General features: G+C 43.3%; 1 protein-coding gene across 11 annotated transcripts in view; it reads left to right on the top strand.

Moving 5' to 3' along the window:
- The first annotated feature begins 9,840 nt into the window (after positions 1–9,840).
- PARD3 (par-3 family cell polarity regulator) overlaps positions 9,841–17,830 on the top strand; it is a 677,664-nt gene continuing 669,674 nt past the window's right edge. For 4 of the 11 annotated variants that reach the window (XM_075922683.1, XM_075922685.1, XM_075922682.1 and 1 more), the window contains exon 1: positions 9,842–10,362. In XM_075922683.1, coding sequence (XP_075778798.1) covers positions 10,243–10,362 — 120 coding nt within the window. In that variant the 5' untranslated portion in view covers positions 9,842–10,242. Of the gene's footprint in view, positions 10,363–17,830 lie in introns of all 11 variants that reach the window. The other 7 variants (XM_075922684.1, XM_075922679.1, XM_075922677.1 and 4 more) reach the window with 3 other exon arrangements.

Genomic DNA, 17,830 nt, shown 5'->3' with positions numbered 1-17,830 from the left:
GGTCCTGAATGAGGGATTTTTGCCAGACCAGGGGAGGTTATTTCTGTCCGCCCTGTCACTGGCTCCCCAGCCTGGCTCTGCTCCTGACCTCGTCACCAACCTCCCAGCCAGCTCTCCCCTGTCACCAGCTCTGCTGCCCTGCCATTCCTGCCAGGCTCACAGCCCACCTGCAGCCCACTGTGATGCCAGGCTCTCAGCCTTGCCATGACAGCCTGAGGTCCTGCCACCAAGGCTCCTGGCCCCACCACGGCAGACTGTAGCCCCACTGGAGTCTGTTGGCATTCCAGCCACCATGACACTGGCTGGACGCCTGCGGCAGGGCTCCTGGCCACTGGCCACCCTGCAGCCTCCCAGTCTGGGCTCATGGCCCTCATCGGGCTCCTGCCTCTGGCCCTTCACTAGGACTCTCTGGTCCAGCAACATCTGTGGTCCCGCAGAATCCTGGTTTAGAGAGATTCAAACTGTTGTCTGACCTTTTAAAAATTGTTTCTGGTGGACAGAAAAGAGCACTTCACTCACCCTCACATCAAGTGTTACTTTTTTATCTGGATCTGGAAATACTCATTTTTTAAAATTAAAGCTTAAATTCTGCAACAACTGATTGGTAAGCTCTATGCTCCCAAAGAAATTCCACACACACTATTGGTGAGTAAGAACAAAATACAGGACTATGTAACACTTTAAAGACTAACAAGATGGTTTATTAGATGATGAGCTTTCGTGGGCCAGACCCACTTCCTCAGATCAAATAGTGGAAGAAAATAGTCACGACCATATATACCAAAGGATACAATTAAAAAAATGAACACATATGAAAAGGACAAATCAAATTTCAGAACAGAAGGGGGATGCAGGGGGGCGGGGAGATGTAAGCAACTGCATTTGTCAAATCCTGACTGTGTCAACCACATCATCTTTATCTCCTATTTTATCAGCTATTTCTAATAACTTTAACAGGTTGAAGAGGAACAATTTTTCTTTACAGAAAATGGGTTTCTTTGACATTATCAGATTTTACTTATCTAAGTGCTGTACTAGTCTATTTTCAATGAGACTCCTAATCAGGTTTCCTGGGATTGAGGTAAGGTTTTCAGGTTTCCTGGCTCCTTTTCTGAAAATAGACAGTAGCTTGGCAGTTTTCCAGTTTTTGGAAACAGTTAAGGCTATATTGTTGATCCATATCAGCACTATTTCACTCCTTATTTCTTTTACTTCTCTGTGATAAATAACATCCTGTCCTGGTGATGTACTGCTCTTGAATTCCTCAGGCTGATGCATAACTTTTGTTTCATGGTATTAGTAGTAGCAAGGCTAAGTTTTTAAACAAGAAAAATGAATTTCACAAAATGCGATTTAAACTTTTATATTTCTTTAAGGGTGTGTCTAGACAGTGGTACTATTTCAAGACAGTTCCACTATCCCCAAACAGCATTTTCCATGCCCATTAATTTGAAATATCTTCTGAAACAATGGATGTGCTATTCTGATGTAAACCTCATTCCACAATGATTAAGGGACATTTCAGAATAGCAGTTTATTTCAAAATTAACTTGAAATAAGCTACGCAATGTGCATAGCTCAAACTGCATAGCTTATTTAGAGCTACGGGAGCAGTGTAAATGCACCCTAAGTGAATAATCATCAAACGGAATGTCAAATTAATACCCAGAGCAGATGCCATCAGAATAATGACATCTGGATTCGTATTGGACACCTGTGAGAGTTTGTGGCAAATCACAAAAAAAAATCCTTGTTGGTAATGTGTTCCCTACCAGTAGGACACTAGCCATAAGATCGATAGAGCTAATCTTCCAACATATCTATTTTGTTTGTGGGATCGATTAGGCCTTCTTGGCCCTCTGCTGGAGATATTGGAGTCCCGATACCCTCCCCACAGACCACGTTTACTGCAAGTTAGTCCTCCAGATACCTAGAAACCCTAGAGGAAATTCTGACTAATCAAGAGCCAGAAGGACAATTAAAAATGGTTGTCTACATCTCAGGGCAGAGCAGTGTGAGAGTGGGATAGACTGTTTCCACCTCTTCAATAGTCTAAAACACAGGCCCTGCACTCATGCACTGCATAAAAGCATTTGACTTTGAGTGTTGTTTTGTGTCTGTATTTAAAGGAACAGAGTGCTGAGGTTTGTGTTTGTTATTGAGTAGCTGGTATAGTCTGAAGCCAAGCTAATAGCTACAGCCCATGGATTGAGGTAAGAAGTGCCTGCAGTACCACACTTTGGCCCTTGAGGGGTTACTATAAAGCAGACACATCTGCCTCAATGTGTATTATTAAATCTAGGCCAAATTCTGTCCTCAGAGAGGCATATAGAGCCCCTGCTGAAAACAGTGGGAATTCGGAAGTGTGTTTGTGTATCTAAGGGAAGAATTTGTTCCTATACCATGTCAATAAATTTTCCCATTTTAAAATGACAGTCGTTACAATTCAGGAGGTATCAACTGTGTGATCTGTTCCCAAACTGTTAACTCTGCCTGAAGTGCCTGCTATGTTAGACTCTCATTTACTCCATGTGAAACAAATTAAAACCTGAGTGAAGACTCTCTTTTTGGCAGTGAGCATTAGGTCCATAGTTGTGTGTACTGTATTCTATTCCACAGACAAGTGTACTGATTTTGTTCATTACAAAAGTTCATGTCAGAAACTTAGAAAAACAAAGGGAGAAAAGATCTTACATTTTGATTGCATTCACACTGCTTCTCTTGAAACATACACCTTCATGAAACTGAAATGATGCACACATGTACTGAGATACTGCACTTAAATTTCACCAAGTATAACCTGATTTTAAGCCAATTCAGAGTTTAAGAATTAGCACAGATTGATATATACTAGAACCTCAGTTACAAACATCATAAGAAAAGAAAATGTTTGCAACTCTGAACAAAATCTGTGGTTGTTCAAAAGTTTACAATGGAACATTGACTTACAGCTTTGCAAATTTACTATGCAGAAGTTAAATGCTGTTTTTTTACCATCTTAATGAAACAAGCAAAAATATAGTTTCCTTACCTTGGTCAAATCTTTAAAGTTTCCCTTTATTTTTAGCAGTTTACATTTAACACAGTACTGCATTATACAGTATTTGCCCTTTTTAAAAATTGTTTTGGCTGCCTGATTGCATACTTCTGGTTCCAGATGAAGGGGGCAGTTTACCAGTGAGTCCATAACTCTGGTATTCGTAACTCTGAGGTTCTACTGTATGATAAAACACTGCACTTGCATTGTGGTAACTGTAGCTTGTTCTGTTTATTGTCAAAGTCTTTGTGCTCTGTAAAATGAAGACGTATTTACCATATATGACAAGTTGTCACAGAGCTTAGCTCAGCACAGGGAGTCTCCTATTTCACTTCATTCTTCTCTTTACTGCATTTCAGCAGCTGCAAATACATTTAAGGAAGACAAGATGAAGGAGAGCAGAAAAGGAGGTAGAAGATGGAAGGAGAAATGGGAAAAGGTGTGATAAGGACAATTAAAGATGGAAAGGGGAGGAGGAAGAAGAGAGGATGAGAGAAAAAATTACAGAAGAAAGGATATAAAGAAAAATAAGATGAAGAAAAGAATGAAGTTGGGTGTCTCCTTTCCCTCTTTTCATTAGTTCTTAGTTAATCTTTTCTTCTGATTTGGCCCCAAAACTGTTTTGATGGTAGTGTGAGCATCCACTATTCCTCCTCAGTGGGAGTTGTAGATGATCAGCAACTCTGAAAGATGGCTATGGTGTGCTTCCATAGCTTTTCCGAGTGTATGGAAGTAATTCAACAGTTGTGCTGTGGCATCATTCAAGGTAGCTGTGCATGTCCTAGTCACACTTCTGACAAGGAGTTCTAGTAAACCCATACTTTGTTTATTCTTTCTCTTTAGCTACTTTTATGTTTATAATATAGAAAATTAATTTTGCAGGCATTTCAGAATTTTGCCTTGGAGCAAATATTCATGCAGCAGTGGTGGTATAAAAGGAGTGAAAATGGCCAAGCTAATGCATCTAAATAAACTTGTAACATGGGTGTAGGTTTTCTGATAATACATTTGTATATGTAATTCTTCATATTCCTATGAAACCCCGAAAGCCCCCATTCTCTTTCTTCCAGTCTGTGAGGCCCCATGTTGTAGCCACCAAATTTCAACCGGTGAAGACCTTGATGGAATCCCTTTCATATCCTACCAATGCTGCTCTTTAATGAGCCAGAGAGTTCATTGATGAACGTCACAATATATCCTTTCATTTTTTAATCCAAGAAAGAAATGAATGGAACCAGAAGTTTAACTAGAATCCCTGGCAGTTCAGATTAGTACCAGCAGAGAGATACAACCTAATAGTTGTATAAAACCTGTACATAATTTGTGAGGTGGAATACACATACTGTGATGTTGCACTCAATGTTCTTTATTGAAATATGCTTCTGAGTAAGACACAACTTGAACATGCTTTATGCAAAATACTTCATGTAACACATTATTCAAAAAGTTATATTCTGCTGAATGTATATATTTTATTTCTGTGCATATATCATTCCTGAATTTGAAGTTATATATATGTTTTGTATACATATACAAGTAACTTTACCCATTGATGAACCGTTCCTAAATACTGTTTACTATCATACTATTAGTTATATGTTCCTTGGGATTAGGCAATGTTTTATTAACTGTAATAAGTAACAGGAAGTGGTCTCTAAGCCATTTGACATTATATTGTTTTGTGTCCATTTCTCAAGAAAACAAAAATGACACATCTCTTGCAAATCTATATCTACATACACGGTACATGAGTTCTTGGACATTCCTGTTTTAGACTACAAACCTGCAAAGACTTGTGCAGGTGCTTTATTAATGCACTGAGCAGTCTCACTAAAATCAGTGGGACTACTCTAAGAGCATAAACTTAAGCAAATGGACAAGTTAGCAGAACTGGGGCCTAAGCATAATATTTTAGAAAGCACCTAAGTGGCTCTGGGCACATCTACTCTCTGATTCAAAATCCCATGGCACTGTGTCTGAGTGTAGCTCACTTTGACTCAGGTTGATGGGGCTTGGCTCCAGGACTATAAAACTGCAGTATAGACTAGGGATGTTAAATATCGGTTAATTGAAGAGTCAAGTAACCTCGTGAATTCTTATTGGTTAGTCAACTACTCTATAGTACCCGGGGGCAGGGTTGGCAGCCAGTGCACTCCGGCCCCACTACCGAGGAGCACCCTGCCATTCCTTGCTGCTGCCTCTGTATCATCTTCCCTCTCTTTCCCAGTGCAGATAGGCAGAAGGAGCAGGGAGCTCTGAGCCTTGGTGGTGCGCCCAGCCTGATTGAAAGGCTTGATGGATCAGATCTGGATCCCCATTCTGTCTGACGTGGCACAGAGACTTGATACTGCTCCCAAGTGAGTGACTTCAGTGCTGGGCTCTAGGGTACCGAGCTGGGTCTTTCTCAATCTCTGCTATTGAAGCTGCTCCCCTTTGTATAATATTTATTAGAGAAGAAACTGCAGTCTGGGTTTCCCAGTGGGACATAGCATCTCTCTCTCTCTCTCTTTAGTTTAATTCAAGGAATATTTAGAAAGTGCCTACAAAGCAGAACAGCTTCAACAGGTTTTTCATGAAAAAGGGCTGACTAACTTAGACACCTACTTCCAGAGGGTGTTCATGCCTGTGAATCCCAACTGGAGGGAGGCACCTCTCTGCAGCCCAGAGCTAGGCACTTAACACCATTGGCTGTGTGGGGGAAGGTGGTTTTCCTTATCCTCAGCATTTCCTGCTTAGGTGGCTCTGTGCTCAGTGTGCTGGCTTTTGTGAATTCCATTCGCAGGTGCCTAATTCTTCCTATGCATTATGATAGCATTGTACTGGCTGCCTGGGTACCACATGCAGGGCCATGGATTCCACTGTTCTTTATTACCATAGTGCTTAGGAGCCCTAGTCTTGGACCAGGACTCCATTGTGGTAGGTGTTATCCATACACAGAATAAAAACACTGCTCCAAAGGGCTTGCAATCCAGGCAGCCTAAACGTTAGGTGTTATACTTAACATATTAAGTCCCCAGTGGGTGAGACTTGGCTCCGGAGTCTCTAAGTCCCTTTTGAAAGTAGGATTTGGTTTCTATGTCACTTAAGGTACAAATTTCAAAAGCACCTAAGTCCACAAAGTGCTGGACCTGGTGTGTGCAGGAAATGGAAGGAAGCCAAGCTGCCCCATCCCCCTTCCTGACCACAGGCTCCTGGGCCATGGCTGTAGCAATGCTCCACTGGGATGGCTGCAGGACGCCCCTGCAGGAAAGTGCCCACTGTGTAGGAAACAGATGGCCTTGCTCAAAACAAATTGCCATAGTCTGAACTGAGACCTTCAGTGTCAGCTCAGAGTTTAGGGCTAGGCTTCATGCACAGTGTCTCCTGGGATGAGTGCTCCTGTAACTTTTCTTCACAGCTGGGCCAGCTGTGAGTGTGGCACATCCACCACCTCCCACACCATCTTCTCAGCTCTGTGGGATCCACTGCAAAAAGTGCACCAGGGAAGACCTGCTGCAGGACCAGATAGCCTGCCTCCAGTCCCTCATATGGGGGTTCAATGAGGAGTGCTGGGAGCAGACTGCCAACTGTGAGGCAAGCCGGGTTGACCAGAAGCAGCTGATGCACCAGTATGAGGCCATGTCTTCCTCCATGACCTCTGTCATGAAGCGCATGACTGTGCATGGAGTGGGTCACCAGTGAGCTCCTTGCTCCCCTCTCCACCCAACTCTCCTGCCCCCATCCCCGCCTCTTGTCTTCTCCTCCTAGCCCTCCGAAGGGCCACTGAACACATGGTGATGGGACTTCTTGGGCAGCGCAAGAGAGACAGCAGTCCCAACACCATCCCTGAGCCACCTTTAGCAGGAATCACTCCCTACCAAGCAGACCAATATTGTCTCGTTCCTTATACTCCCATATTTGTCTATATCAAACTGCTTGGGGAAGGGATTAGCTTCTGGTTCTGAGTTTGTACAGCTCTTCCCACAATGGCTTCTTGATCCAAGACTAGGGCTCCTAGACACTAGGACAGAGATGGTCAATCTAGGCTAGCAAGTGGGCCACATAAATGGCCCTCTTTTATCTGAGTGGGCTGCAAGAATGTTGTAAGCAAGCTACCCTCCTGGAAACAGGGTAGTTTTGCTCACTGCACTTGCATGCCTAGAATTTGCAAAAGCTTTCGTGGGCAAAGACCCACTTCGTCAGATGCATGTAGTGGAAATTTCCAGAGGCAGGTATAAATATGCAGGCCAGAATCAGGCTGGAGATGACGATATGGATCCAATCACCTGCCTGATTCTGGCCTGCATATTTATACCTGACTCTGGAAATTTCCACTATATGCATCTGATAAAGTGGGTCTTTGCCCACAAAAGCTTATGCTCCTACACTTCAGTTAGTCTATAAGGTGCTACAGGAGTCCTCACCGCTTTTGCAGATTCAGACTAACACAGCTACCCCTCTGATACTAGAATTTGCAGTGTCCCAAATGAACCATAGCAGTGCTTTGATTGGATATAGAGAGTGCATGACTCTCACTGTTAATGTTGTGTACAGTCAGTGGGCACCTCACTTCATGTGCCCTTGCTTTATATGTCATTTTAGTAATGTTACTTTAGTAAAACTGGCAGGAAAAAATGATGTGGATGGAACCCAGCAAAATCTGACAACCCTGTGCATGGGTAATGGTAAAAAAAAAATGTTTTGCAGGACACATACACAACCCTGATGGGCCACATGCAGTCCTAAGGCCATCACTGCACTAAGGTAAGAGACTTAATAATCACTATCAGGTCACCTACATTTTATGGAAAATTTTTGGTGACAAATTCTTTTTAATATGTGGTTACAATCAAATAAGTTCTGGCTTGTTTCCCTCTCCTCTCAAAGCAGAAGAGTCTAATTACACCGAGGTTAATTTTAAGCAATGAATCTTTGTGAATAGTAGTACAAAAGATTGCAAGTAACTCCTCTTTCTTCACTCCTCTTTAATCTAAACCCAGTTAAGTAGAACTGCGCATAGTTTCCTAATGCATAGGGATGAAATCCTGGTTCCATTGAAGTAAATGATGAAATTCCCATTGACTTCAATGGGTCAGGATTACACCCTAGATGTCTGTAGAATAACTAACAGAGTCCTTTCAATATTGCACATCTCAAGAGTTCTGATTGTGCACTACTTAATCACATATAACTCTGTTGTCTGTATAAGGTTTGGGATATCTAAACTTACTAGAACTATAGTCCCCAGTCTTGGAAGAGATGACTAAACCATACTGTCTTCTGAGATTAACTGAGTTTCGCATCATGTTACTATGTGAAACCTCCAGAAAACATCTTAAAACCAAGATCCTGTTTGTTCTTTGTAGACATAAAGTATAATTTTACTGTTTTTTAAAAGCACTGTGTGGTTCCATGTTTAAGTAAAACAAATGTGTGTTTTTTCTGATTGCCTGTCCTGAAAATTTAGCCCTCATTCAGCAAATCAATTTGGATGCTTTCTGTCTTATGCGCCACCATCCAGTATAAAGATTCTGCAAGCGAAGTAGAACAATTACTGACAAATGTGCAAGTTCATTTTCTTCTAATTCTGCTACCAGTGACATTTATAACACCCATTCAATTCAGTGGGGCTGTAACTGCAATTCTACTGATGTTATAAACGCTAGGATATACTCCAGTTTACTTGTCATACTGCATTGACTCTGCTCAGCTAACAAGAATAAAATGATCAAGGCTATCCTTTTGAAGAACATCTAGATTTGAGGCAGCAAAGTGTGTATGGTGACACTGTGAAAACACCAGGTAGGAGACTGGTTCATTTCTCCATGTACAGCTGTAAAAGGGGATATGTTTCTAACCAACTAAGTTCCTTGGGGTTCAGGATCCTCTATTTCTCAGTCACCATGATTGAGAACAGCCTTAGGGTGCTGGAAGACTCTGCTCAGTCAACAGAAAAGTATGGTTGATGAGCCACAAGGGGGGAATTTGTGGGGATGTAGAATCCAGAAAAGACCCCTGGGGCCAGAAAAAGAGAATTTCTATCACTGGTTCTTTCCATCCCCACACCTCTAGGATCCAAGGTAGTGGACACCCATTAAAATCAGTAGGAGTCTGCCCACACTGATCCAGTGTTTGTGTGGCTTTGCAGTAAGTAGATGCTCCTGTGCATTATTCTTTCTGCTTACCAGCCTGCTGCACTTGTTTCCTCCTGGTATAGTCCAAGTCCTCTGCAGAGAGTTGCCAATGCCCCTGCCAGCAGATAACACCCACAGAGATGCAGGAAGTAGCCAGATACACTCAGGTCAGGTGTCCCAGCTTTTCTTTCAAGGACAAGGGCTGGGAAATTGTGTAAAATTAAAGAGTGAGATTCTGCTACACTCAGGTGCCTCCAGGAGCCAGGCCCTGGGCAGAGGCCAGTAGCGTGGGGCAGCACGCCCCTACCTGGACAAAAGAAGCCCTGGACATTTTAAAGCACCCTTTGGAAAATGCTAGGGGCGCCTGCGGGCGGTGGGGGGTTTACAACCTTCCCCCGCCAAGGGCAAGGATGGGCGATCAAAGTGGGCCCCTTTACCGCTAGGCTGGGCTTCCTCTCTCCCGATGGCCGGGGGCAGCAGTACCCCTTCCCCGGGGCGGGCTGGGAGGTCTGGGCTACGCAGGGTCCCCGACACGGCTGCGGGGCCGTCCGCTCTGCTTCCTTCAGAGCCCATAGGCGAGCGCAGTGTAAACAGCAGCACATGGGCCCCCTCCCTTCCCCTGGGCCTCCTTCCCGGGCTCGGCCCCACCACCCTCCCTCCGCCCCTGGGCATGTGGCAGGAGGCGCAGCCCCACACCCGCTGGCTGGGCTGGGGGAGGGCCGGGGCCCAGAGGCAGAGCGAGCGGCAATGCCCTGCGCGGCCATAGCGGGGAGACAGCGCGGCCCTTCCCCCGCCGCCCGGGCGTGAGCAGCCGCCGCCGCCGCGCTGCGCGCAGGAGGAGACGCGGAACAGGTGGCCAGAGGCAGCAGCGAGCGCTGGCACCGCCCCGGCGGCGGCCGAGCATGTGAGCGGGAAGCCCGCAGCCCGGGACTCGGCCGGTCCGCTGCAGCAGCTGCCGCCTTCCCTCGGCGCGGGCTCCTGCCCGGGGCTGGCGGCTGGCCCGGGGCGCAGAGCCAGGCGCGCCCGGAGCTGGGGGCCGAGCGCGGGCGGGGAGCGTGTGGGGGCCGCAGGCAGCCGGGCGGCCGGGGCAGGATGAAAGTCACCGTGTGCTTCGGGCGGACCCGGGTGGTCGTGCCCTGCGGGGACGGCAACATGAAAGTTTTCAGCCTCATCCAGCAAGCGGTGACCAGGTACAAGAAGGCGATCGCCAAGGTGAGGGTGCGCGCCCGGGGCAGCGAGCGGGGGACGGCGCAGGAAGAGGGCGCCTGGGATCAATATGGCGCTTCCTGGAAAGGGGGAGGGAGGGGATGAAAGGGGAAAAGTGCAGGCTGCTCGGCTGGGGAGAGACGTGGGCACGGGCTGGAGGGGCCCGGCCTCCGCAGCCCCCCTCCCCGAGGGCGAGAGTTGGTGGGTGCGAGATCCAGAGAAGGAAGAAGCGCGGGGAGTTTGGGCCAGAGGCGCTGCTGCTCCTGGGTGCAGCGATCTAGTTTTCCTGACAGTGAAGTTTAAAGCGCTGCTGGGCTGCCCGGCCCGGCCCTGGGGGCAGGGAGCGTGTGTCTGTGTGAAAGGAGTTGCTAACTGAACATGGCTTCTTTGTAACCCAGCTGGGGAGCTGAGATTTACCCTTTAGCGAGATACAGTCGCAGACGTGTGTTTTGGGGCCTGAGCTCTTTGTTACTATTTTGTAACGAGCAAACGAGTCTCTTGTAGGTGTGATTGTAAAAGGGCTGGGGGATCTCTCCCTCTAGCTCTTTCTCTCTCTGTGGTGTTCCTATTAGTTGCGTACACCCCAAGTGCCCTGGGTCCATACAAACTGGGGTATTGGCTGTCACTTGGAGGGTTACATCTTGTTACTTTAATTGTCGCGGAAAAGACTGTGTAACAGCGTGCTATAGCTTTTGTTACATCTTCAAAGCTTGGTGTTTGAAACAGATAAAGATATAAATCCCCAAAAGTAGGTCTCCTTTACAATGATTTCTCTTTGCTGGGCAGTAGTTACTGCAAAGAATTCAAATCCAGCCCCAGGCTTCCCAGCTGCTCCAGGCCCAGGAAGAAAAAAAACAGTGAAATGTGGGGAGTTGACAAAACAGCAGGCATTTAATGTTTATATCTGAAAAAGTTATATGTCTCTTGGACTGCCAGAAAAGGGGAAAGGTACTACAGAGAGGATTGTCTGGAGAATTTTTTTTTTTAAAGGATGGGTTAAAAGAGTGTTCTGTTGGATTGTTTGCTAGGACAATCACTTCATGACAAGTCAGTGCACTCTTCTCTGTGTCAGAAATTCTCATGTCAACACAGAGAATCATTTACTTTTCCAGTTACTCTGAAAGAAGTTTACAGTGTAGGGAGCCTTTGTGCTGGAAATATGTTAATTGCATTTATCTTTGGAAACGTAATTGATTTCTTTCTTTTTGGTGATGTTAATTATAATTACAGCTTGTCTGAATAATAATAGAGAGGTAGCTGTGTTAGTCTGGTCTTGCTAAAACAAAAGAAAAAAAACATGTAGCACTTTAAAGACTAACAAGATAGTTTAATACATGATGAGCTTTCGTGGGCCAGACCCACTTTCTCAGATCATATTCTGGAAGAGAATTGGCATGACCATGGTATATATGGTAATGCCAGTTCTCTTCCAGAATATGATCTGAGGAAGTGAGTCTGGCCCACGAAAGCTCGTGACATATTAAACCAACTTGTTAGTCATTAAAGTGCTACATAGTTTTTCCTTTTGTTTTAACTTGTCTGAACGCTTTCTGCGTAGAGTTGGTGCATGACTACATGTACATAGTTATTTACAAATAATTGTATCTTCCATTCTGTAGTCACTTAGAATATTTTATTTTTTTGCTGCAAAACATGTTTTTAAATTTCTGACTAACATTTGCCAGGCCAATCTGAAAAAGACCAGTAGATTAATGAAATTCCATCTGGTGCTTCCTACTCCCCCAGCTTTGCTCAAGTAGTTGGGTATGACTTATTTTTTTACCTTTATGATTTTTGTTTTGTTTCAGTTGAGAATTTTTTACTTCAGGACTCTCTGAAATTGCACCAAGCAATTAGAAGTTTGAAGTCTGCTTGCCTTAGCATTAGTAGGTTGGAAATACTGTGTCAGGTTGTGAGTGGGGTGGTGTTTTTTTCCAATGAGAACCTGTGGCTGGTGTCCAGGGAAAGGGAAACCAAAGTTTCCATTTTTTTGTTTCCTTTTTTTCCAGAATTTTTTGAGACAATCACTACATCTTAGTATATTGTGTAACATCACACAACATTGACTAGTGAAATGTTTCACTGAAAGAAGTCAAGATGCCAACTGCAGTTATTTTGACAGCTTCATTAAAGTGCATAACATTTCATATGCACAGAAATGACCATGTCCCAAAGTACTCTTACAACTGAGAGTGCTACTTACTTAAACGGGACTATACTTGACAGTAAATATTTGTATGATTGGTCCCTAAATCTTACAATATTAATATAATCTAGTGATGATAAATCTATGGTTTCCAGGCTGTAGTCTCTGAATATCTGTCTCGTCATAGTGCACTGGATCACATTCCTGTTTCCAGCTGTTAAATTGCATTAAAGACAGCTACAAACACATTCCTAATATATTTCCATGTGAACAAATTGCAGTATGTGTAACAGTGAAGTTATGTGAGAATGAGTGGAGAGGATGGTTGCTTGTATGCTTGCAAATGGCGGGGAGGGGTCCATGACAAAAGCTCTGTTATGTAGCCACATTATGAAAAAAAAAATTAGAAACCTCTGAAATGTGATATATTGGCAGGTGAACGTCGTAAAGATAATTTTCAAGATTACAGTTTTGCTTGCTCCTAGCCTTCAGAACTTTTGATCTTGGGTTTTATAAAGGACCCGTTGGCTTTAAATTTCATTTTTATTTTGTGTACTGTATTTTGCATGGATTAAGCTTTGTTGCAGTTGGGGTTAGAATGGTGTTAATTACAATGAGAAGGCTTCTACTATATGCAAATCTTGTGAAAACAGTTATCTACCCCAACTAAGATCACAGTGATGATTCCATGAGTACCACTATAAATAAGTATAGATAAATTTTACCAAATATTTTCCAAGTAATAACTGTGGCTTTTCATAATATGGAAATAGCGAGGGATGTAATTTCAGGTTTTTATGGTTAGTGCCCCACCTTTCTAGTGTGATTAGGTGGTCTCTTTTTATTGGAGTCCAAGAGCTGTACGGCTCTTTGCTTCTTAGAAAAGGATGTATATATTAAATATTTGAGAGATCAACTGTAGTTTTTAAATTTATTTTTATCATCATTTTGATAACATTTGGCATTTTTCTGAGTCTTCCAAAATGTATTACTTCTGCATCAATTATAGCCTCATGTAGGAAACTAAAAATCTGATAGAAATGTTCTAACACTAACATGAAAATGTGGGCCCCAACCCTACAAAAATGTATGTACCTGTTTAATTTAGCATATTGTGAGTAGTCCCAGTGACTTCAGTAGAGCTTCTTGGAGATTGAAGGATCAGAACAACACTGAGCTTAGCTCTCCCATCCCACAATTTTCAGTTTTTGACTAGCAGCAGATGCTCTAAATCAAGACTGTTTTTAGGTGCTTATACAATGCTAGCTCTCTACATTAGCATTTTTTTTAGGACTGTCAATTGATGTGCGTTAACACCTCTGATTAACTCAGCCCAGGATTAACACGTTAACTTTTTTTAACGTGTTAATTGTGGGCGTTAATGCTGCGCTGCCCCTTTTGGGGACTCCAACTGATCTTGGGCTCCTGTGGCTTTGAAATGCTGTTATTGCGTTTCAAAGGGGCAGCTGAACTGAGCCCGGGGTCAGCTGAGGGCCCCAGCTGATCCCGGGCTTGTGCAGCGCTGCGCCTTTGAAACGCCGCCGCAGCGTTAATTTTTTAATTGCTTGACTGTCCTAATTTTTTTATTTGCACAGTGTGCATGAAGTTATTCTAGCACAAAGGACTCAATTTGGAATTGTGTGCAAATGTGTTTCCAAAATATTGAAAGTATATAACTTAATCTTTGACCTTTATTTTAATTTTCTTTTTCTCACTTAGAATTATTTGAATTGAATTGACGTGGTGGGAGTGGAAACAATACCTGTTTAACAGGAAATAAATTAGGGTCAGAGACAAAATGCTCGCTGTTTTAAAAAAAAATTAAATAACATACGCATAACACATTTCATTTTTGCCTTTTATCATTCTGTAGTTGCATGTGATAATTAGGAATGAGTCAATCAGTCCCTTTTATTTTTGATGGTAAATCATTGCCATTTTAGATGCAAAATCTCTCTCTATTAAAGATGGTTTAACTTGTTAGTATGGTAGACTGCATCCCCCTGTCAATGTGATGGAAAGTCCAAACATTTTTTTGGAAGCTTTATTACAAGTATTCTTTCTTTTTTTGATATTCCAATAAAGGCTGTGTAGTTGAAATATGAACAGTAAGCCTTTTTCTCTACAACTTGAAAACAAACAAACAAAAGCCCATCCAATCAACCTGGTTGTCAGCATGATACATTCTTGAATTGTAGGCAGGGCTTACAATCCACTTGCCCAGGACAAGAAATCTTTTTTTTTTTTTTTGAGAATTCAGTCAGGCTTAGCAGAATCTAAGGCATTGTCTCCATTGGGACCAGACCCACTGTTATTGTAACATCAGTATAATTGACTGGTGTACCCCATAATGAAGAAACTCTCACTGGTATTAACTACTATGACTTGCATCAATGCATTTTACCCTTGCTAGTGGGTGATGCGTAAATTTTCAAAACCTGCTTAAGGGGAATGCAGAAGTTGTATAGTTCTCCTCACAAAATTATATGAATGTCTTGGAGATTGAAAAGTTACAGAAGGTTGCAATCAGAATGTGATGAAGGGACTTGCAGGCTTTGAATTATGAAAAGAAAAAGAAGACTTGGCCTATATAACTGAATAATAAGGACCTGAGAGCCAGAGTACTGTACATTGAGAGTGTATATGATTATGAAAGGAAATGCATATATTGATGCCAATAAACTTTTTGACATACTAACTAGATTAAAATACATATTATAAAGAGAGGCACACGCAACTGAACAATTCAAATTGCATAACTTCACCAAAAGATTGACTTAAATACACAAGATGTTGAAATTTGTCTGAGAAGTTAGGAATATGTTTGTAAGAAGCTGGTACATAGATTCTCATCTGAAAGGGAGCAGATCTGTTTTATCTTTAGTTTACAGTGATTTTGGTATAAGATGGCAATTTCTATTTTTATTTCCAATTTCTACTGACTTGGTCCTTGAATTTCGTCAGTGTTTGAAAAATATAAAGAACATAAAGTTTGCAATAAAAAGGAGATAATGCACAGTTATTCTGAAGGTGAAAATGATGGAAAGAAGTGTATGTGTTGATTGTTTTCTTAACATCTATTATGTGTGTGTGTGTGACTGGATATGTAGATGTGCAGAACAAATGAGAAGTTTAATATATTTAATTGAGAGTGTTGAGAGAAACAAAGCCAAGCCAGTGGCCAGAGACAAGTAGTAGTTAGGGCAGGGGTCTGCATCCTTTTCAAACCAAAGAGCCAAACTACATCCAAATTCAGAACAAGTGGTCACCAAAGAGCCATGTAAGAATGCCCATCTGCATGACTGAAAATATACAACTTAATATTATTGATAATTGACATAATGATTAATAATAGTATAAATGAAAAATTGTACCCAGACTTTATTTAATGGGACTTTTGCTGCTGCATCTTCTCTCACATTTCTTTGAAGTTTCCATCACAACTGTCAAATCCAGCTTCATGCACATATTCAGGCTGTCTTCTGTCATTCTTATGGCAGAGGGGTGGTGACGTGGGGTGCAGGAGTCCAGTGATGTGGGTGAACGAGTGGTTCAGGGCAGGGTGTTCAGGTGTATGATGGGCTCAGGATTGATGTGTGTGGTAGGGATGTAAGTGACTACTTGACTATGCAATAAGCAAAAGCTTATTGGATAGTTGAGGGACTAGTCACCCCTTCCCTCCTGCTGCCTTTATCAGAGCACCAGCAGGGGAAGTGGTGGGGACCAGGCGTGAGGTGGGAATCAGCGGATTCCCAGCTTGCATCTAGTCCCAGACACGCCTCTATTGGCTCTTAATCCATTTAGAAGGCTAAAGTGTAGCAGGGCGGGACTTAGTGTGAGCTGGGACAGCTGATTCCTGACTCATGCCTGGGCCAACAGGCTCTTAATCCATTTAAAGAGCAGAGCTATAGCCCAGGCTGGAGCTAACCCTGCTGCAGCTCCCCACTTACTGAATAATCAACCAGTCAATGGAAAATCTATTGACTAGTTGATTAGTCGATTAAACTAAATTTAACATCCCTAGTGTGTGGGAGTGCAGGAGTATTATGATGTTGCAGCCAGATGGGGGCTGCGCCCCAACTGCAGACTTGTTGAGGGCTTGTTGGGTAGGCTTCATTTTTAAATAATGTAAAATAGTATGTTCAGCAGAAAAGGTTTCAACATTGTCTCTGTTCATGGCAGGAATGGGGACCCTTTTTGGGTGAAGGCCACTGACCTGTATAAAAATCAGTTGGGGACCTATGAGGAGAAGCTGAGGGATTTGGGCTTATTTAGTGGGAAGAAGTGAAGAGTGAGGGGGGATTTGATATCAGCCTTCAACTTCCTGAAGGGAGGTTCCAAAGAGGATGGACAGGCTGTTCTTAGTGGTAACAGATGGCAGAACAAGGAGCAATGGTCTCAAGTTACAGTGGGGGAGGTCTAGGTTGGATATTAGGAAAAACTATTTTACTAGGAGGGTGGTGAAGTACTGGAATAGGTTACCTAGGGAGGTGGAGGAATCGCCATCTCTAGAGGTTTTTAAGTTCTGACTGGGCTGATTTAGTTGGAGTTGGTCCTTTTTTGGGGAGAGGGCTGGACTCAATGACATCCTGAGGTCTCTTCCAGCCTTATGATTGTAAGTGAGAAACAAAATACCCCCCCTCCCCCCACCCAACTGAAATACCTCACTCCTATAGCGCTCCACATGGAGCGTGGGGGTCAACTGGGGAGTCCCGGGCTCCATGCGATGCTCCCCCTTTGAAATGTCGCTGTGATATTTCAAAGGGCCAGTGCAGCATGGAGCCCAGGTTCCCCCTGCTTGCTCCCTCTGTCTCATAGAAGCAGCAGTGGGGGGAAGTGAGTAGTTGACGATTTTGTCGACTCTCTGATAAGCATTTGCAGGGCTCACCAAACCGTGACGAGCCCCGCTCGTTAGCCGCGCTGTCTCGCAATCTGCACATGCGCAGATCGCCCGAACCCAGCTCTTCTGGGTTGCAGTCTACTCACCACGTGCGAGTAGATTGCATTATTTGTCAAGCCCTGAGCATTTGCTTATCGGATAGTCGACTAGTCCTTAACATCCCTCATTGGTACCGCAAAGATTTTAAGAGAAACTATTAGAGATGGTGGTGAGTTTGAGTGAGAATAAGGCAGTAGATATGCTTCTAGTAGTTCCTTAGATGTTTTTCCTTCATTTCTTTCTCCAGAAAATCTAAACCAGTTTTTTTGGGGAGAGATTAGATATCTGAGAGATATAATAGAGAACATCTGGAACAAAACTTCATTGTCAGTTTTAAATTCACTCTAGGATATTAGTGACAGAGAGTAGATGCATCTGACTGTTGTTTG

This window comes from Pelodiscus sinensis, chromosome 2, assembly GCF_049634645.1.
Source record: "Pelodiscus sinensis isolate JC-2024 chromosome 2, ASM4963464v1, whole genome shotgun sequence".
Taxonomy (NCBI): Eukaryota; Metazoa; Chordata; order Testudines; family Trionychidae; genus Pelodiscus; species Pelodiscus sinensis.
This window is presented reverse-complemented; position numbering and strand designations above follow the sequence as displayed.